The 23,601-nt window shown below is 39.0% G+C and overlaps 1 protein-coding gene across 2 annotated transcripts in view; it reads left to right on the forward strand.

Annotated features, from left to right (window-relative positions):
- Positions 1 to 23,601, forward strand: part of LOC139119104 (RYamide receptor-like) — a 72,258-nt gene that overhangs the window by 30,875 nt on the left and 17,782 nt on the right. The window contains exon 1 of one of the 2 annotated variants that reach the window (XM_070682739.1): positions 12,438 to 12,889. The exons of the other annotated variant lie outside the window; for it this stretch is intronic. Within the exon in view, the coding sequence (XP_070538840.1) occupies positions 12,554 to 12,889 (336 nt within the window). The 5' untranslated portion in view covers positions 12,438 to 12,553. Of the gene's footprint in view, positions 1 to 12,437; positions 12,890 to 23,601 lie in introns of those variants that run through there. 2 annotated transcript variants of the gene reach the window in all.

The following is a 23,601-nucleotide window of genomic DNA, read 5'->3' on the forward strand; positions in this document are numbered from 1 at the left end:
GGCAAACAGCATGTCGTTGTCCTGAATAGGACTACGTAATCCGAGCATTTCACTATAATTTTAATGTAATACCTGACTCGTGTAGATAAACAACCACACACTCATCGCCTGAGAATATGGTCGACTAGTGCACATATTAAATCCACATTAAAAATGTGTACGACTCCAAAATGATTCTTTTCATTGAAATTTTCCGGGGTGGGGGGAGGGGGGATAATTGCCACACAATGTAGTATTCAAAACGCATATTCTGTTGAACCCCGACAAACTATTTACTGAATGCCCGTAGATTGCAGTGGTCTGTGTTTGAAATCTTGGTGTCTTAAAGGTAGGGGAATCGATCCCCAGGAATCGAGTTTGTTCTAGTCTGTGAGAGGATTATGAAGGTGTCATAGCCTTTTGTTTTCCATTGAAATTGTAATCTAGTAAGTAAATTTCCTGGTTAGACAATCTGACGCTTGAACCATGCCTTTAAGACAAAACTGCGCGTGCGCTACTATAGAGAATTGCGGGGAAACGGTTTTCCTTGCTTGAAGTAGAGTTCACTTTGGGGACAGATATTAGGACTCTAAAATTTTACAACAAGTTTCCGATCTACTGTTTATGTGGGCTTGTTCTGAAGCTTAAGGAGTAAATAAAATTTTCAGTCTTACTTTTGTGAAAATCGAAAATTTCGTAGGGATGGCGGCCATTTTGAATGAAGTAGCTTGGTCGCAGTATTACCTTAATTTCCCGCCATTTCTGTTTTTTGTGCACACAGCGTCATGCATACAATTGCTATTGGATATGGGAAGATTATACTTATGTTATACGTAAGTTAAGGTTCAGAAAGGCAGAATTTTCGTCGAAATTCTGAATATAAGATTTGTCTCACAAAGTAATCCCCAACAAACTATCAATTCGTGTTGACAAAGAGACCAATCACGTTCGTGCATTCTTCACCTTGGCCTGTTGATTCAAATGCAAATTAGTGTACCATGTCACAGATTTTGCCTCTTTTAGTATTCATAATCTATATTTGCATTTCATACGAACCAAAATAAAGTTGGTTTCTCGCGCTCAGGACAATATGGACAGGATGATTTGAGAGGATATGTAATGGGAAGTGTATATAATCGAGATAATATTATGATGTATCGAAACAGAAACTGATAAGTATGAAAAAGCTGCTGCTTCAACAGAATCTGAATATATGCAAATATTTTGAAGGCTTTGAACACTTCCCTTCTTATTGTAAAAATATTGTCAGACCATTCTTGGATCAATAATGTGAATATATATATATATATATATATATATATATATATATATATATATATATATATATATATATATATATATATATATATATATATATATAAGAGTGTTATGAATAATACAAATTATTTCAAGTACAAAGTAATTATATTTGTTACTTAAGTTTGGTGCAGCTAGCAATCATCGGGAGATTGATGATTGTTAGATGCATGAAACTTAAGTAACAGGAGAGAGAGAGAGAGAGAGAGAGAGAGAGAGAGAGAGAGAGAGAGAGAGAGAGAGAGAGAGAGAGGGAGAGAGAGAGAGAGAGAGAGAGAGAGAGAGAGAGAGAGAGAGAGAGAGAGAGAGAGAGAGCCAGAGAGAGATTTTACATCATAAACGAAAAACACTCGTCTTTTTCCAAATGGCAAATTCAACAATTGCGATTTCGTCTGCGATTTCGTCTGTATGTATAAAAACACTAAAAATCAAGCTTGTTTGGTTATCTAACGGCAAAACTATAGCTTCCAAAAATCGCATTCATTTATCGTGAAACAAACGCTTCACAGTTGATTTTTATCATTTGACGTCAGCGATATTTATGAGAGATAATTACCATGTGCCCTTTTCCTCGATCGCTTATTCTGAAAGATATTTTAAAACAGAATGTTGAATGTCGGTGACAAAATTTGCCTGCCTTGAGGATTCTTCACTAAATAATGTAAGTGATAATGTCAGGCGATGTGAAGCAAGTAAATATCAATGTGTGATATTTATGTTGGTCGAGATATGGAACTGATTTCAAAATATCTAGCACCCGACTTCGGTGAGTGAAAAGAAACCAAATTCTACTTCTCAGCTCAAATGTACATGCTCACATGCATATACTCATTTAGTTTAGTATTATAGCGCCATCTTGTGATCAATTTGGATACCCCCACAAAGTGTTTCTTTCGGCTGGAGCTTGTTCAAGAACCCATGAAAAAATCGCAAGCGTTGCGTGTGTACATCATTACACGCTGGGTACCTGCAGTCATGTGTAATAGGAGCTATACGCGGACTGTATAGGGTTAAAGTGTTAACAATTCCATTCTCGTCATGTTTGTTTGTCCTGTGGCATCTGCCACTGCCGAAAGCCTGGCTGTATAACGACACTTCTATCTCGCTTGCACATGGTTATTCGTGTCAACTATATTAACCACGTTCTCCTCTGCCCTATTCACTGCGTCACGATATACCACGGGAGCACCAAAACGCGTTTGTCTGTTCCTTTGAACGAGCTGCTCTACCAAACACCCCGATAGATATTACCGGAAGCCCTTGGTTTCTATCTTCCAGTGCTGCATTCGGTAAATCATTGCCACGGAAGACCTTACAAAGGACGATGTTACTCCAAAGTTTCTTGAAAATGAAAAGGGGGATACGAGGCACTAATGGCCATCTTAATTCTGTGGAGAATTAAAAACGACTGCTTCTGAAAAGCTTAAAATCCGAGCAGCGATGTGAATCATAAAACGAAGACACGGTGTAACCAGTGAACGTAGTCCATTTTGAAAACAGATAGCTGTAATACTTTCGGGAACCAAATCTAAAAAGCAAGCCTCACGTTGTAAATGTTTGCATACCCCTTCGAGGTAGTAAATCTAAAGTAAATCTAAATCTAAATCTCTGTTGTTAGTTCACCGCTGTATTAAGCGGGTTAAGCAGTATAAAAAGTATAAAATTGTCTCTAGATGTACAAAACCAGGTAATCAAATCAAAATGGGCTCATAAGAAAAATATGAAATCATTCATAAAGCAGCGAGACACCTTAAAATGTGTAATATTGCTGTACAATTAATAGCATTCAAAGCCTGTCAACGCATGTCCCGATAAAAAGCAGCTGAATACGTCTTCTTTGAAGGTATGCTGAATTTTCCCGATAGAATGGGGCTTTAATGGAGAGATTATTTCAATCTGTGCCACACGATGCAACAATGGGAATTGTTGAGCCATAAGGTATGGCAGAGTTGCCTTCACAACTTGATTACTTTGGTATTGTAATTGTTAAGACTTCTGTAAGAGCTTAAATGCTCAGTTGGCGGGTGACGGATAATCCTGCATGTGAGCCAGGAGGGCGTTTTCATACATGAGTGATAAACATTTACATAGGCGCGGCACTTTTTGTAGCAAAGTTTCGCTCTTTTGCTTGTCTGCTGAGAAAGCTTTGTCACTATACTTTGGAGAAACATCGTCATCTTGCCCAAAGTATGGTATGTTTTCGAGATAATTGATTATAGATAGTACAGTAACATGCGTCTGTATATTGATCACCACAGGCTGTTGCAAGCAATGTTCGTCTAGAAGTTAGGGAGCCGTCATTATTTATGGCCTGGGGGGTCGGAGGAATCTGAGGGGGGTCACTCAAAAAATCGAAAGCTACAAGGGGGTTGCTCAAAAGTGGAGAACAAGAAAGGGGGGGGGGGGCTACTCAATTTTGTTGATATGTACTAAAGCATTTAGTGGAGTTACTAATTAATACAACAATAATAGTAAAGATATGTATATTCATACCTGGTATTTGTGTACACAGACACATTTACACACATAATATATATATATATATATATATATATATATATATATATATATATATATATATAGATAGATAGATAGATAGATAGATAGATAGATAGATAGATAGATAGATAGATAGATAGATAGATAGATAGATAGATAGATAGATATTTAACTTTCCCAATTTTTTTTTTTGGGGGGGGGGTCACTCAAAATTTCTGTAGCAGAGAGGGGGGTTACTCAAACACGTCATGGTTGGCAGGGGGTTGCTCGAAATTTTGGAGTTTCTAAAGCAATTCCTCCGACCCCCCAGGCCGTAAATAATGACGGCTCCCTTACGTATATGATCAATAAATGTTATGCATTAAACTTTTTACATTATATGTCCTACCTGTGTCTATTGTGTGCCTATTACTTTACCCTAGCTATCGCTGTATAGTATTTCAAAGAAAACAGTCCATATCTGTTAATTGCCCTCCCTAATCCCCTTCATTAATTTGTTCTGCCGATCACCAACGTGGTGGCTTATCGCCCTGACCAAACAACTCGTTAACAGCTCATAAGTTAGTAGACTTATGAGTAAGACACATGTAAGGCTTGTGTAATGAAAAAAGTTTAATACATGACATTTATTGATCATATTCGTAACTTCTTGAAGAATATTGCTTGCAATACTCTGTGGTGATAGACGTCATCTTTACAGTCAAATGAATGGCGTGATTTCTTTTAATAAACAATTTGCCTTACTCCATTAGGTCAGGATAATGTTGACCCGGTAAAGTGATGTTTTTTGTTTTTGATAACCGACAATTCCGGATACGTCAGTCGACATACCAGCGCCGATACTTATTTGTAATTTGTTTCGGCGCCGCTTCAGACGACAGGCTGTCTTGAAGATACGAAATCGGTGATCACGTAATGGGGTTCTCCGTGGACCGTTGAGTAAGCAGTCCTTTCCTCGTTACACATGCGCACTCGAGACCACTCACTTTCCTTGGAGTAAATTGGGATGTGATCATCAGAGACAGCAGACAGTTTGTGTGTAAACGACACCGCGTTGCGAAGCAATTACAGCGGCGTCCTTGACAACTCCTTGCTGACTGTAGAATCAGAAATATTTAGAGAATTGGATCCGTTTTATCAAAACTTTCAACAATGTTTTGAAAACGTCACAGGGATTCCCCAAGGCAAAGACTGGGCATAAATTTGTTATAGCAAGAATATTAACTACATTCACTGTGTGTCGCTGCTTACATATGGTACAAATTATTCACATAAGTCAATGCCATCCCATCTTATTGAATCGATCAGTCTCCATTGAATAGGAAAATCACCCCGACCCCTCCACTCAATTCGGTTAAATCAAGTGATTTATACAGCTACTGGTGAGTAATTTGAATTTAAACTATACGGAAGAGCCACTCCAATCGCTCAATCTTAAGCAATGCATCTGTCTCTCTTGCCAAGAAAAAAATTGTATGAATAAATTCTCAAAGAGCGAGACAAAAGGTTCTTTAAATGATAAACAATAAAACTCTTGTTTTGCGAGTAGAAATTGTTAAACGTGTATTTACAGAGTGAAAATTGAAACAAGAAGCGTACGGCGGGGAAATGGCCATTGTGTTGAAATGGCTGGTTCTATTCATCAGTCTGGAAAAGATTGATGAAGCAATATCGGGTATGTCAGAATTCTGTATTGTCAATTCAAAGTATGTGTGAATTACATGACGTGTCACGGTCAAGTTACAGCTGCAGCTATTGTAGCCTATTGTGATGGCAAATATCGGCCCATTCATTTACTGCGAAAGATATTGCCGTAGATACAAATTATGGTGTATCACAGATGCGATAAGATAAAATATAACATATTTCGCTGTAAGATTGTGCTAACCCAGAAATGTACTAGTCTCCCAGAAACACACACACACACAAAACATTGTACTCACTGTAGATTTACACAGGTTTGATTCTTCCTAAACTTTTTCCTTTTTGTTTTATCTTACTATTTCTCTAAATCTGTCTGTCTGTCTGTCTGTCTGTCTGTCTGTCTATCTTCGCGACTCTGCGACTGTTGGTTTGCCAACCCGTCTACCTCTCTTTACCAAAAAAAAATCAAATAGTTTCCAGGCGCCCTCACCGTCCGAATTTCGATCATTCACCGTGGCCGTAGCAGACATTTCAATTAATATTGATAAATTTAAAGCGTACAAACTCTCTCTTTCAAAAAATAAAACAGTCGTGATACGAAATCTCTCCCTTGAATGAAGACAGCGTTCACATGAATTTGCTCAGAAGTAAAAGGTTCGAACAATATGTGACGTGAAATGCAATCATGCGATGTAACTTCCTTGATGTTTGTTTTGCCTATACGACTGAGTTAATTTCCGTCAAGTTTTTTTTTCTTATGTTTCTAGCAACTTTATTACCACGAATATCACCTTTGATTTGCGATATTTGAGACGTTATTTCACTTTAAACCTGACGGTGACTCATGACGAATGCTCCGAGAAGCTCCGATCCCGTTGCTATGCCAACCATGGTGATGTTTGTACCTGGGCATCACCACGACCACGTCGTGACGGCTGGCAGATCAGCTAGTCAGAAATGGCTTAGTTCTTCAAGATACAACCAAACAACTCCTTTTATCGATTTCGTGTATGTGGATAGCCTCGCATGTAAAACTTATCAACCTGGAGAAGTTTGTCCTTCGAGTTCCAAGGCTCGCCCTCGTCTGTGACCAGTTATTGGAAATGTAAACCGCTGTCGGAAATGAAACATTTGAATGTTTGTCGGCGAGCCGGTGTAAATCGCATCAACTTCGAAAGGTAAACGTTGTTCCAATTTAAAGCAGACGGTCCAATCAAACCGGCGCCCTCCGAAGCGAAGTCAATGACAGTTTAAGTACATGATGATGGGACAAGCAGTAGTTTGATTGTAACGGGCAGATGCTACGTTTCGTTAATAAGCCCCGAGTCCAATATCAGTAAGTCGTTCTCTCGAAGCAAATAAGCGGAGAATAAAGCCAAGGGAACGTTTACCATTATTTTTGTGACTCCTTCACCTTCAATTCCAAATTAAAGTTGCTCCTCTTAGTACTTTGAATGCTTTGTCAGTTGTTTCCACACCTGGTGTAGGCTTGTCACAAAGCCAGTGCAATCTCGTCTCCGAGCAGAGAGGCCCCGTTCCAAAAAGTATTTACCGTCCACTGTTCATAGTCGACTGATAATTCAAAACTTTCAGGACTAGTCTATAAGTATTATTATGGTAGTCGCATCTACATACAATTCAAGGACAGGGAATCCAGCGAAAATTCGAAAAAGTTGCTGAGTACTTTCAAGACAATTTCCGCAGACGGAGGGGGAAAGTGAGCGTGTAGTTTCTAAATTTATATACTATCAAGAATACAGAAAACCCTCCCCTAAATGAAAGAAAATGTTTTATAATGCTTAAAAGTTATGCCTTCCAAGTGTATCAAACATTTATAAAGTTCATTTTGCTAGGTAATCAAAAGTGTAGGCGATCACAAATGACGACACTTTGTTTACAAATTCTTTTTCTGTCAGAGTTTCCGAAGTCAAAGCTCGAATGATGATTTGTGTTTTTAATGTAAACATTTGGCCGACACAGTGGTAAAATAAAATCGAACTGACTTCTACGCCTCTAGTGCATTCATTTTACTGCTGGATCCCTTACAATTTTGAATATTAAGTATTTGATTCCGACCAAGGAGTCTGACAGCGACAACGTGAGTGGTGACTGACGTAAAGGGTTTCCGATTACCGCTTCAAATTTGGGCAGCGCCGTTGTTTCAGGCACCTAATAGCTCTGAGAGTAAACCCGACCCTTTCCCATCTGACTGGAAAAACAAATATAGCGGGTGAGCTGCAAACACACAGAGTAAATGGCCATTTAAAATCTGGTGTAGACTTTTCTGCAATCCCCTGTAGCTCGATGTAAATTTGAATGGGCAATGAACGGACGATCATTGATGGAAAGGCTTTTCCAAACCAAACACTATCTTGTGAATATCGTCTTGTGACCGCCGTATCGATCACAATAATGACATCAAGATTTCTGAAAAGCTTCTTCTCGTACGAAAGCTTGTAAAAACTGATGACCATCCCCTAACCTTATACTAGCGCTTTCATATCACTGTTACAAAACCGACCATTTTACATATTTGGGATGGTCACGTGAGATTTTAAAATTGGATGTTGACTGACCACGAACAGGATTCTTCAGGTCATAATTACAGTCTTATCACACAGCAGACCATAACGAACGAGATTTATATTTAAAATACGAGCCAACGGCATGCCTGAGACAAGGCGACAACGCCGACAGACGTAACATGTACAGAACAGCGTTGATGTCTCCGGGGGGCATGGGGAGACCGTGGATGCAACGATATTACTAACTCTACCGCCAGCATTTCATATACCTTTTCCGAAAGATAGAGAATTTGCTGATTAATTTCCAAAGGCAAGGAATTTGCCGTAGTCTTTCAGCTTTCGTTTATTTTTTGAGTTGACGGAATGTTTCGTCCCTATAGAGCAGCAAGATGGTTATAATGGCCAAGCACAATTTTTAAAATGATACAAAATGACAGGATTCACGTCATCATTAAGTTCTTATCACCAACGTATAATAATGTACATAACGCTTAAACGTAATCATGTATGTATGTATGTATGTATGTATGTATGTATGTATGTATGTATGTATGTATGTATATATATTATGTATATATATATATATATATATATATATATATATATATATAATATACACATACATACATACATACATCATACATACATACATACATACATACATACATACATACATACATACATACATACATACATACACACAAACATACTATATGATATACATCTATCTATCTATCTATCATATATCTATCTATCTATGTATATATATATATATATATATATATATATATATATATATATATATATATATATATATATATATATATATGCATCATTGAATCAAAAATGTGAGTTAACGAGAGAACCGAGAATTGATCAACTAACAGTGACATTAAAAAACAGAAGGGATGAGGATAACTGTCTGTGTAGTTATTTGCCTGGCAGGCGTCAAATGTATCGCTGACGGCAATTGGGCAGTGTGACTGCTCTGGCCAGTGTTTCCTTGAGTACGTACGCTGTTACCTAGAAACACGGAGAAATATGTAAATCGCCCGCTGTGTGGTGGAGACGTCTTCATATTACCGTCAACCATGCCTGTATGCAGGTGAAAGCCGCTGAGCACATATCAAATTAAGCGAAAGGCCTCTGACATCGTTATCGGATTTTGTAATGCTCTGGCGGTAAATCGACAAAACACCAGAATTATCGGATCGAATTCCGACCAGGTAATCTGGCGCCAATTAAACCAAACGGGATGGAGCTACCGTGTAAAACGACAACTGGCCCGAACGACAGGTCACCGCAGCACGACTCACCTTGTGCGCAATTAAGAGTGCCTGTAATTTTAGACCGGAAAGGAGAATTACAAAGCGGTTTCTGTTACTTAAAGCCGGTATTGCCCCTCTCAAAGAAACGCCGAGATGGGCAGGATCATGAGTTTAACTTATTGTCAGGAGAATTCTCACGAATGAATTGATATTTTGTGATTGAGAAATTGCATCAGTTTTTAAAGATGTCCTTTGAATGAACACCAAAGAAACAGACATGATACCTAGATGATTAGATTACGAACTCTTCTGGAAAAATGAAACCTGGTCATGGTTAAGTGCTAAAATTAACTAGTTTTCCTAACTCGTAGATATCTCAGTAATGGCTACTTTTTATCATTATCCCGATTATCCTTTAATCCATTAAACACTCCCTATTGATAATGTTACATTTGTATTTAATCGAGCATCATGGGAACACAAACAACATTAGCTCAAATCTCGTAGTTCTTGATATTCAGCCCAGGGTAGATTCCCGCGAGATTTCGGTTCTAGATGCATGCCAAACTGAATCAACGCATCCTCTAAAGCATTGTGAGTTATTAAGTATTCAAGTTATCATTAAAAGGAATTCGTTCACCATCATCTATACAGAAGTTAGTTCCAATGTTTACTTGGGCGACAGACGAAAGCGTCGCCTATACTGCATAATGATATTGACTTAGTCTGAATGAACATATCTGCTATGCCTCTTTTACCACATATGCAAATTAGTAAACATGACTGTTATGCCTTCTTTACCATATATGGATATATGCAAATTAGTAAACATACCAGCCTCATTTACCATATATGGATATATGCAAATCAGTAAACATGGCTGATATGCCTTTTTTACCATATATTGATATATGCAATTGTTCGCCATTGACCCTTGGGTCCATGCCAGTACACAATCAGCGTCAACAATAAAGTCGCCTTCGATATAATCCTTTACAAATGTCGTGCGGTTTTTTTCCTTTTGTTTTGTCCATGGCAATAATTGTCGCCTATTTTGAGTACAGATTATCCAGACAGGTATAAATAAACGCAAAACTCTGAAATATGCCGGGAGAAAAGTTTATTCTTACGACATATTCAAAGATAATTCATGTGGTGTACTGTATCAAGTGTGAATTTTCTGTTTTTGCCAGTGAAATAGATCAGAGATTGCACAGGTGTAAATTACATGTTTGATGGATCATACTAATGGGAATTACGATTCCATTTGATACACTCATGATTGCAACACGTGTATTTGTAGATTAATATCAACTGACACATACTGTGTTTTTGCATTATTCGTTGCTTTACTATTTACCCCGAGGCAGATTGCACCTCGGCGACAGACATTCGGACTCTCAAATCTTTGCAATACTTTTCGGTTTCTGCTACTTGTGAAGGCTTGTCTTCAAGCTTATCCAGAAAGTGAGTCTTGTCCTTTTGTGAAAATCGATAGGCACGGCGGCCATTTTAACTTGCAAGTATCTGTAAATTGGAATAAATTTGTTTCTCTTGTGACAAAATATACTCAATGAGAATTCATATTTAAGCTTATTGTTCACTATGAGACGAAACCGTTTCACATTTCTTGAGAAACGTTGAGGAAAAGTTTTAAAATGACAGTTTCGAGGCGCGCATTGTTTTTAAACTTCGGCTGGTCACCTAACATTACCGATGTACTCCCTCAGAATAGGCACTTTTCGATGATTGCACTGTACCTAATATTCCCGATTTCACGTCGAATGATATCTGATAAAAGTACGGATTTACGCCGTAGTCTCTATAACCCAAAACATTGCTTCCCTGTACAACAAATGATCCATGGATTTCCAATTTCTTTGTGCTTACATAGCAGATAAGCCATGGAGAAGAGCTATTTTTACACGATAAACTTGAACGACAGAACTGGCAGAAAATTCCTTGCTCATATCCGTATTTCATTGAAAATTCCAAATAGAAACCGCAAATATAATCCCTCAGTGAACATCAATGAATATTTATAATGGCATCATCCTTATTTGAAAATAGCAATTCCAGAGTCTTTTGTCACAAGAAAATCAGCGACAAAAATTGATTTAGTATTTCATTATCTAAAATTTGTTTTTTATCTATTGATTTTTTTGTACCTTAGATTTTTTGTCGGTAACTACAATGTACATAAGTTTTCATGGTTCCTATAATTTAAAAACCTCAATAGATGGAATTGCGCTTGTAAGTTGTTTTGAAGTTTTTAATATTTTGGAAGGCTGAAATTCGACACAAGGCATTGTCAGATATGTGACACGTACGTACTTTTCAGAGAATTGCCATTGTGCTAAAGCTGAAAGGCACCCAGGAACACCAGAATATCTTCCCCTGGCCATCATAATATCTATTAAGCAGAAAAATTTGGAATAGCTTCTTCGCTTAAGAATGTAGCGGCCAGGAGTAAGTCAGTATCTATTAATTAAATAGTAAGCAAACAACATGTCCATTGACACCCTATTATTACATCAGATATATTACATGTCATTATGTTCCAATCTACGTCATATGATATGCAAGTAAAGAATACGACAGTATTTTTGTTCACAGATACGTAAATAGATAGATACATAGATAGATACATAGATACATAGATAGATACATAGATAAATACATACATACATACATACATACATACATACATACATACATACATACATACATACATACATACATACATACATACATACATACATACATACATACATACATACATACATACATACATATAAAAATACGTCGTATTATGTAACTTTGCCACTCAAGAAACAACATACAAACGAACAGAAACAATAAACATTGGAATAGATTGTTTAAACATGTTATGATACATTTATGCCTGCTTTCAACATGTCTAAGTAAACCATTCCTGAAATAAATATTGAGGACACAACTTGTAGATTGATTATGCCACACGAATACAGTTCTACAACCTACGGTGTGTGTGTCTCTCTCTACTGTTCAATTACAATTTCTGGCATTCACTATCATCTTAATACCCTGTCGTTTTTGCGGGAATGAAAAAGCAAGAGCTGGGGCCCACTACACAGATATATCCTCCATTGAGAATGTCACGTGACTGAAGTAGCTTAATATAAAAGGAGGAAAGGAAGGTTTTCACATCCACTGTGCCGCTTCGCAAACCAGACAGAACTTCATCCAGTGCATTCGTAGTGTTAGGCAGTGACGCACGGATAAACAGAAAGTTGAAAAAACTGCGATACAGAGGAAGGCGGTCGTGTTTTGATTATTATTATGGAAGAATACGATTATTTCGCTGACGACATTTACAACGGAACCAATTTCACCGGGGACTCTTATGAACTGAGCCTTCCCTACGAAAGCCAAATAATTCTCATCTGTGCTTTCACTTTCAACATGGTGATGTCTATCAGCGGCAACATCGTTGTCCTGCTGGTTCTCATCGGAGGGAAAGGTACGCGCTGTGATCTCCGGGCATTCCTGGTCAACCTGGCCGTGGCCGATCTGTTAACCGCCGTCTTCTGCATGCCTTTCACCTTTCCCACGATCATGCTGGGTCACTGGATATTTGGTCGAGCGATGTGCCCGACAGTGATATTCCTACAGCAGGTAAGGTCGGTTTGGTTTGAAGCGGCAGCCCTCAATACCTGGATCTAGCACAAGTGCTTGTCGATATTGACTGCTTATGTGATGTGGGTCCTTTGATCTGTTTATGAAAATCGTGTCCAGTTACTCAATTTGTTCGGAGACAAAGCTGATAAAATACCTTTCCCTTAACTTGCCAGCAGTCGATTGGCAGCATCGTAGGGCACACAGGGACTTGCTTCAGTAGTAATCCAGACACAAATTGGTACAAAAGTGATTTTCACTCAGTCAGGAATGCATCGAAGTTTTCGCTTGTCTATTCTCGGAGTCTTATTACACATAACTCGTAAAGGAATGGTTAGCTTAATTGCATTTGTGCGATATTGCATATAGTCGCGAACCAAAAGCCTTGGGGTTAATTAACCCCGTGACAACACTTCTGCGAACTAAACCCTGCTCTATTCAAGACTGTATTTTGCCTTTTCGCTGTACCAATTTGGTAACTGACTTGTGTACGTCGAAGTCGTTACACAGACATTGCGTGTGAGCCCTCATGACCCAGTCACTTACAGGGGTATCGTGTTCAGAAGGAAACAGGGGGTAGGAGGTCACTTCTTCGGAGTTTTGGTATATGCCCAGATTTGCAAAAAAAATAATATTGAAAATCGGGATGTCCCAGTTAAGCGCAGGGGAGAAGTTGCACGTATTCAGAAGTGCTTACGTAAAGAAACACTCGGGGAGGGTTATTTTGATATCCACGGTGTCAGCGTTTTGTTCAGGTATCGCTTTCATCTTCGTCCACACAATGCCCCAAGTTAGAAACGGTGCAAAATGTTCCCAATTGCCTTACTTGAGAATTCAGGTGTTGTGCGGTGGTGAGATACGATCAAAAAGTTGCACATTTCTGCGGTCATGATATTTTCCAGAATGGAATAACGCCTGGTGTGTGAAAGCACTGCACACAGCGATAAAATCGACTGGCGAGCTCTTTGTGAGAAACTGCGTCATTCTATCAGCACTGAAAAGAAGTGCACGGACGGAAAGACTCCGTGATATTTTCAAGACATGACGTTTAACTGTCACGTATCGGAGAAATCTGGTGATGCTTCATATAAGCCGTATGAGGCTAAATATCCTTGACACAAAGGTGCAGTTTTCACAGTTGTTGACGCGATTCAGTCATTCTAGCTCCTGAATTTTGCCAAATAAAACCGGAATGGCGAATTGTGTAATTTGTAAGTCGACCTTATCGCCGGCGACGGCACAGTCTCACAGATTTTCTTTGTTCGCATGTTTTTGGGTTTCGGTTTTCGTAAGACAGACGAGGGTGCCCAGTGTCGGCATTTGGAGAACACTAAAATTTACACTTGGGGTAAAGTTATTTTAGAATCTTCCTGCTGTAGTGTTTTTTTTTCACTAATACAAATTTTAAAGACTTTCGCAAATAATCTTTAATAATTGTAGGTCCGTATACTTGACAAATGGTGCAGAAACAATTACCGAGCCTGGAGCACACCACAATTCCTGAGGAGACACACTTATACTTAGAAGCTTGTCATCGCGAAATACGTAATTGAGTCACATAGCATTTATTTGCAGTACAAACAAGACGTGACATGGGTAGCATTTCGTTACTGCTAAGACAGTACGTGGTCGAACCTTTGAAAAGTCAAAGTTGATTTGGGATGTGAACTTTCTTGTCGCATATAGAAACCGAATCCTGACGTCTGTTGTCAGCTGTGTTTCTCGCAGAAAGCAAAGTCGACCGGAATTGAAGTAGCGGTCGGTATTAAACGCATTACAAAGGCAACCAGGTGGGGAGGGACAGTGGGACATGCGACTTCTTCAATACTAACTCAATCATCCATGTGGTCAGTGCGTCTGTGGAGGGACTACGGTCTACTTGATTTCAGTTTTCCACTCTTGTGCGCAGACTGGGGGATAAAATTGGATCCCTGATTTTACGAAGACGAACGAAAATTGATGATCAAAGAAGATAAAGCGTCCTCTTCCAAAGCTAAAATTAATAAACAAATATTATATTACCATGCCCTGCCCGTCGCATTTTGATTGAGGGAGCTGAAACACGTGACTGACCACAAATACACAGTAATGGTTTGTTTACATGCCCGTGATAATAAGATTAACAACTCAAAGTATCGTAACTTTACAGCTCAAACGCAAATCATAATCAATCACAAAATAAATGGAGCACTTGTAGGTCAAGTTGAGATACTTTTTTCTGAAAACATCTCCGGATTTGCCAATGTTTTACAGCGCGCGTGACAGTGCGTCGCGTATTGCTCAGTTTCTTGGGCCCAGTTGTCGTTCGCTCCTGAAATTTTCGGAAATTTTGACGGTTCCTTGGGTTCGCTGATAATATAATGGAAATAACAGACTCCACTCTGACCATTAACATTTATTTGTGGGCGCGGGCTCGAGGAAAGCCAAATTAACGGGTTCGGCAAGCCTCGCCCGTTAAGTTTTGGCTTTCCTCTCGCCCTTGCCCACAAATAAACGTTAATGGTCAGCGCGTCGCCCGTTATTTCTATAACATAAAGCGTTTTCTTCCATAACGGGAAAGAACCATCAACACCGCTTTTGTGTTCATACATTGTCTGGTATATACTACCCTTTTCAGTAATAGAGCGCGAAGCCACTGCAGTGAACTGCAATAAAACTGCTCACACTAATTAGTTTCAGCTGTAGCCAGCTGGCAAAGTCGACAACATTGTATGTCCCATGCAGACAGTTTGTCTGGGGAAGTTGAAATAAAAAAGAGTTGTACATGGACCAGTGCATGGTAATGTTACATTGTATCTTAATCTTGAACACAGGGTGCCAATCGTAAACTCTCATTTACGACTCGAGCTTCAGACAGAGCTAGTTTTGCCTTTGTACAAGCAGACTTTTTGGTCTTTATCAAGTAGCCTTGTTCAACACCAAAGTGGCCACGGCTACAGTTGTTACTAATTAGTGTAAGCAGTTTTATTGCAGTTCACCTCAGTGGCTTCGCGCTCCATTACTGCAAATGGTTGTATAATGTATTGAGTGTTTTTTTTGGGGGGGGGCGGAATGATACAAACATCAAACATTTATAGAACGAACAGATTTCCGAATGACAAGGATTTTCGTCCCCAGCAACTACAAATGTTCATTAAAATGACTTAAACGCTGCGCTCATTTGTGTAATTGTTTAACTGGACGGCTAAGCGAAAGCTAATCTACCTTGATCGTTGCAGTCTTGCCTTAATTAGCCATGGTGCTATTGAGCTCACGGCAAATCAGTTTATTGCATCGCCCCTAGAATCTGCCGATGGATTACATGCCATAATCGCCAGAAATCCTCGTCTCATTTCCGAGCGTATTTACAAAATGCAACCTTAATTTGCTGCTTATCGGCTTAGGTGACATTCATCCGAACAGCTTTGAGCTTTGGAATATTAGTGTAACTCCAGTACAACTTTGGTGTGAGTTAATGTAGCGGTAGTATATCTGTATGAAAAGTGCACTTGACACTGTGTCTCTGTCAGTATCGGTACGCTTTGTACATTTCCATGAACCCTGATGCCCAGTGTAGGGAAGATAAAACACATGCAACCATCTACTCGTGTCTTTCTCTGTCGGTCTTCCATGCGATGTCCGCGTATCTGCTTTCTATTTCGCCATCCTTCACTGTTTTGCTCTTATTCTCCCTATGTATTGGTCTCTCTGCCGTCTGTCTGTCTGACTGTCTGTCTGTCTGTCTCTGTTTGTCTCTCTGTCTGTCAGTCTGACTATTTGTCTGTCTGTCGGTCGGTCTGTATGTCTGTCTGTCTCCTCTCCCTCCCTCCCTCCTCCCTCTGTCTGTCTGTCTGCCTGTCTGTCTCTGTCTCTGTCTCTGTCTGTCTGTCTGTCTGTCTGTCTCTCTCTCTCTCTCTCTCTCTGTCTCTCTCTGTCTCTGTCTCTGTCTCTGTCTCTGTCTGTCTCTGTCTCTCTGTCTCTGTCTGTCTCTGTCTCTTCTCTCTCTCTCTCTCTCTCTTCTCTCTCTCTCTCTCTCTCTCTCTCTCTCTCTCTCTCTCTCTCTCTCTTCTCTCTCTCTCTCTCTCTCTCTCTCTCTTCTCTCTCTCTCTCTCTCTCTCTCTCTCTCTCTCTCTCTCTCTCTGAGACACCATCACGAAAGACATTCACCCTTCGTATAGTACACAGTGAACAACGACTTACATTGAACATCAATATCTCAGAGCTCTCGGTTACTTAACTTAATAATTTAACACCGTGGCACTCACTGCACACAATTTTCACCGTGTACACACTCACAAAGAAGTTTTTGCCCGTCTGCCTCACCACATAAACCTTGGAAATCTATTTACAGCTGTACACGAGTCAAGTAGGCAGTGATCGTATGACTGTTCAGTTTTCTAGAAGGTACATTGAAACTCGATCGAGTCACAATTTCTGATTGCAAATTGCTTCGAGATATCATTGGGATCACATGTTGCGCCAAAACTTGCCGCAAAAGCACTGTGTGAAAAACATTGAAATCACCAACTTCTTATGTTCGGGTGGCGAGGATCAAGTGTTTCGGTGTGTTAGAACTCTGATATTGCCCCAAAGAAATATCTCCGTATTCTGGCGATACGAACTATTTTAACCGCGCCGCGCAGGTTTTAGCCTACGCCGTGAGAAGTGTTTTCGAGTAAGCTCCGAGAGAAGAGAGCGCGGCAGCCGAAGGAAGCACACGCAACACACCATAGCCTGCCCTTTAACTGCTGAATTCACTCCGAATAAAAGGCTAGGTTGGCGTTTCCATAGCTACGTGTAACGTATGGCAACCTGACGCAGAACTGTGTAATTGACATTAGCAGGAATGACGAGATTTTGAATAGCGTCGACGGTCAAACATTTTTCCCGCGAAAGACATCACATTTCTCTTCAAAATAAATGACCTTTATAATGATCTTGTAAAGTTATCTTTTTGCCACGACGCGAGAAATACTGTTTTCATATATTTTGGAGAAATTTAAAGTATTATTTGGGCTAAAGTATGCTTTGATAGATTAATAAACGAATGAATATAACATACCATTACGGTAGCATATCATAAAACGCCGAAGTGACTTGAACCGCAATTTTTTGTGGTTAATTAAATCACAAAATACCTGAAATAACAATCTGAACCTGTTTCACCACGACAACGAGCACAATTGAATAACTTTTTTGCCGCAACTTTCGAAGAATATCAATCTGGCGCCAAACCTTGGCTATATCTTTCACAATGTCATTTGACCTCTTCATTCGCCTAATTAGTATTCATCTCTGTAGAACAAAAGTGTAAGCAATCGCATTAAGATCTTTTGAAACGTAATAAGTAACTTCATGTTCCGATATATTATATATATATATATATATACATACATACAGACATTATTACTTTATACTTGAAGTAATTTGTGTTACTCTCTGTTTTTTGATCGAGCACTGTAATTTCCTACAAGGACATCTGTATACCTGTATACTTATATATATATATATATGTATATATATATATATATATATATATATGTATATATGTATATATACATATATATATATATATATAATAGCGATATAAACAAAAACAAAAATTACTTCAAGTACAAAGTAATGAATTCGTTACTTAAGTTTCATGCATTTTGCGATCTTTAGACAGATCTAACATTGTAAGATGCATGGAAAATAAGCAACATACATTATTACTTTAAAGTAACTTTTTTCATTGTTTCTGCATATCGGACTTGTTTGATGTGCACGTTAATGCGTACTCAAAATACATTAAGACACGTCTTTGATGTTCTTTTTAATATTCTTTGCTCTGTTTTGGTCATTCGGTTGTTTGTTCCTGAAAGACGCCCATGTGTGTGACGTCACGTTTTTCACAGATGTGAAGAGCATCGTCGCAGTTCAACGGCCTCTTGTTAAGTGCGGCAAGCCGAAGTAGCATTTTCCTGAAGAATGGGACAGCAATTTCCCCCTGTCCCTGCACCGTGAGGTTTCTATACACAAGGGATCTACAGATGCAGCTGTCCATAACCGCTTTTATGCGCTTCTCGTACTGTGTCCATGAAATTTTCCGAATACAACAGTAAACCGTTCTATCAATTTGTGTTAATTGACACAAAATCTTTCAGTCATTTTAAAATAAATGCATCGGTTTGAATTGTCGCTCTATATGCTTTATATTGTTGTCTTTATATGTTTTAATCTTTGAAAACACTGCTTATATGAAACATTTTTAACTTTGATGCATTTGCTTGGACAAGCTGTCAGACTATGCAATGGTAGAATTGATGCTTTTCTCTTTGGCAACATGACGTGAGAATTTAATGTCCTTTGCTCATTGTATTCTGAGCAGATTTACGTCACAGCGGTATGCTGAAATGTTGGAAAAGATAAATCTGTTTTTCGACGACCAGCTGTGGTTTAGCGCCTTTGAGAGAGCACACAAGATGGAAAATTATTTACCGGCATGGTATTCAATAAAACCGCAAACTGTCAGAAAATTTCACGAAATGGGCTCCTCGCTTTGCAGCAATGAGCTCTCACAGCGGCTGAGCTATCGCACTGTTGCGGCAAGACAGATGCGGACGTTTTAGCGAATGCCAGTGGTGCGTTATTTGCATTTAGATTCGCTGCCCGCCAGCTGCTAGAAAGAGATGAGAACATATTCCCACGCGTAATGTGTACAGTTATCCGTAAACGGATAAGATGTTTAAGCGTCAGCCTGGCCCAGTTGGAATCAAGAAACATACTTTTTTTAAACTGCTGCAAGATTCTCCTAGTTTGCCGGTGTTTCTCAAACCCACAAAATCGCAAAACATACATCAGTGTAATGCTGTATCTGCCAGAAAGATTTGGACACTTATTCCCATGCGTTCGGTGTATATTATCATGCTCTAAAATCAAATGAAAATCGGATGATGAGTCTTTGAGTATCATAACTCAGCCCAAACAAGAATCCTAGCAACAGATGGCAACGCGATATGAAAGATTTCAAGGTCCATATGATGACCTGTTTTTACTAGATAGACAATGTCTTTATTAACTTAGAACTAACCCAATCTATAACTCTAAACCCCTTCAAGATTGGATTTGATGCACTTCCTCTGAGGTATGTCCTACCAATTAAACTGCTTCCAGGTACAGGTTGGGCTAGGGGAGGTTTTGCCGGCAAATGAACTAGAGGTTCTGCTATCTTGGCGAGACAGGTTTCCTTTTTCTCTCTTCGGCAACTGAGACGAGACGCACTGCCCGTTCGCCGCCAATCAGTATTCTGTCTGCTCCCCTCGTTAAAAAAAAACAAATCTCGTTACCTAAAAGTAAAAGCACGTTGATAAGGTCATTTAAGTTGTCTCCTCAGCCTTCCTTATGATATACGCATGCGTTCAAGAAGTGGAATGTGTTGAGTTCCTTAGGTGTCGAGCCAGCTTAAGCGGCACGACTCTATATTCGGCGCTATCACGGTCACTTACAGTTAGCAACCTTGGCGCGATTTGCAACACGACTAGTGTTTGCAAAAATGAACACGTATATTGACTCACATTCGTGTTAAAGATTTCTAATAAACAGACACAATGCCGCGCTCAATGAAATGATGATATTTAACAATAATATGAACGCAAGACCGAAGCGATTTCTATCGAAATGCTTGTAAGCAAATTATATTATTCGTGACAGCACCAAGGCGACCGCTGTCGGGAAGGAAAATAAGTCACTAGTTCTTTCAATGTATTTGTTAGGCGCAAATAGACAGTCAGTCGACAACCGCCATTGCTGTACGATTCTCGAACGTGTCCATTAGATGAAAGATCGGCAATAAAAGAGTTACGTTGTTTATATATTCTGTAGCTTCTAAACCGATCAATCACGGAGGAGGTCAAATCCCCCAATTTCAAAGGGGTTTGGTTTTGTTCGGCACACGTACACAACGCATATACAAAACAACACCAATTTTTGCGATCGTGTTCACAACCCCCCCCCCCCAAGAAAGAAAGAAAAAACAAAACAAAAAAACAAACAAACGCTTCCGACGCACAGAGGATGCAAGGCGGGAAAACACAATATCAAAATGATTTCCTAAAACGTTCAAACAAAATTCAAAATATCGCCCAAAACGTTCGCAATTTCGTCGCAACAGTCGTCTTCTCAGCTTGAATATTGCCACGTGATCGTCAGATAATCGTTGGTCACGATCTATCCGGTAATTTGGCCAATTGGGCACGCTAGGAAGAAGAACGCTGAAAGTTTCAACACCAATTTCGATAACATCTCCCACCGAAGTCTTTGTGTCATCTCCAAACTATCTTTATGACGTCTTCCCAAAATGCACCGAATACCCCCTGGGCTTTCTGAGAAGGTGAAACGACCCTGACCGACCTTAATAGTCAAAGATGCATAGCAACCTCCTTTGCTTGGAAAAATTTACGTCTTTTCTGTTCGTTAAATATTAATCATCAATTTGATATTTGACATTTCGGATATTTGTTCCATTGTGAAATTTGATGATTATAAGATAAAATGAAGGTATTGAGGAAACTCATCTTGAAGGCAATAAAGACATGGAATTCTTCCCATTTATGTCATACGCAGTATTTAATGTATTATACCATAGACTCGAAAAGTCTAGTCGGGTACAAGTTTCTGCTTCGCCCTCCACGCCGTGAAATACAGGAAAACAAAAACAGTCTCTCTACATTTTGCTTTGAGAAAATTGAACAAGATAGTCAGATAATGCGACTAAGCTATACTGTCAGTTGCACTTTGATGAAATTGGGTAGCATATTCGTCCTAACTTTCGCAACTGTAAGGCACATTTCATATTCTTACGCAATAACAAGCCTTGTGAGGTGAAAATGGATTTAATTTCAATGGACTTACTCCCCTGAACTCTTGGAAAACGTTACCAATTAAGCAATTGAGCCATTGAGCTAAGCTCACTCTTTTAATGACGACAGTTAGCTAATGCTGATGTGATAGCTTACTCGGGGCAAAGTTGTGATGCCATTTCCTGTTCATCAAAGCCGTGAGATTTAAAATTGGATTAGTCGCAATTAATGCCGAGCACTATTGTGAACGGAATGGTCCAATGGTCTAAGTAGTCCCGGGCTGGCGCCTTGATTCGATCAAGTATTTCAACATAGTCGGTGTAGTCACCATGGCGACGGGGAAAACCCCGAATTCTTCTCTCATGCGGAACAAGCGCATTATCGTTGACAATGCTACCTTTCAAAATCCGGCGATGTAACTTGCAGTCTTCCTCAGGGTCAGAACATGTCCGCTTGCATCAAAAGCGACGCGCCGAGAGACTGCACTTGGGCCTATCCGGATACATGTGAGCGATCTGGCATACGATTCTCCCAGAAACCATGTCTGGGCGACCGTTTCGTGAGTTCTCCTTGTGCGCTTTACAATTTAAAGTATCTTAGGTGTATTAAATATCAAGACTAAGGTTTAACCTTTCGAAGTAGAACGTTTAGAAAGTGTTTTACACCGAACGTATTGGGAGATATCCTATAAACGTTAAATGTCTCCATGTAAGAATGAATAATTTATTCAAATTGACACGTACGTACAACGTATTATCGACATACATACATACATACATACATACATACATACATACATACATACATACATACATACATACATACATACATACATACATACATACATACACATACATACATACACACATACATACATACATACATACATACATACATACATACATACATACATACATACATACATACATACATACATACATACATACATACATACATATGTACATATGTATATGATAGAGATAGATAGATAGGTAGGTAGGTAGATAGATAGATAGATAGATAGATAGATAGATAGATAGATAGATAGATAGATAGATAGATAGATAGATAGATAGATAGATAGATAGATAGATAGATAGATAAAAAGAGAACACATCAAGTACTTTTATATTTAGTAATTATTATTTTCGTTTCACGCATTCTTACATACATAGTTTAGAGATCTTATACTTGCAATACTAGAACGTTAATCTCTTGAAAAATTAAAAATGTACCTTTTCCTCGTAATGCGACATATCAAACCGTCTACCATAACTTCTGTGTATCTAGTTTGTCTAAACGAGAGACCTTCAAACTGTAAAACGCGAGCTACATAATGCTTCGTAAAACGTTTTTTTTTCAAAAGTTCATACTTAAAGTTGAACCACTAAATACTGATATTTTGGAGGCAACTATGATGACAATTATAACTTGTTTGTCTCCCCTGAGATAGAATTCATCAAATCCGTAAGTTGCATAAACTCTATTAAATGGCCTTGGAAAAATGAAACCCATGCTGACTCTTGGCTACACTGTAAAGTTAAGTGTTCAAGGATAGAACACCAATTAAACGCCTTTTTGTAACACTTTTTGAACGCCTCCAGACGTTCAGAAATTTAACACTACGTGTTCAACCAACGTTCAATTTTTGAACACACGTGTGCAGATTTTGAACGCTACGTGTTCATCAGACATTATATTGAACACCATGGTGTTCCATATCTGAACACACGTTGCACAGGAAATGCGTTCAAAAAATTGAACGCTTTTACGCGTTCAAAGGACTGTAACACTTTTTGAACGCATGGACGCCGTTCAACGATAAGTGTGTTAAAGGCTAGAACACATGATGCGCGCTTGTTGAACACCTTTAATTTTGGGCGTTCACGGGGT

This window comes from Ptychodera flava, chromosome 19 (genome assembly GCF_041260155.1).
Source record: "Ptychodera flava strain L36383 chromosome 19, AS_Pfla_20210202, whole genome shotgun sequence".
Classification (NCBI taxonomy): Eukaryota; Metazoa; Hemichordata; class Enteropneusta; family Ptychoderidae; genus Ptychodera; species Ptychodera flava.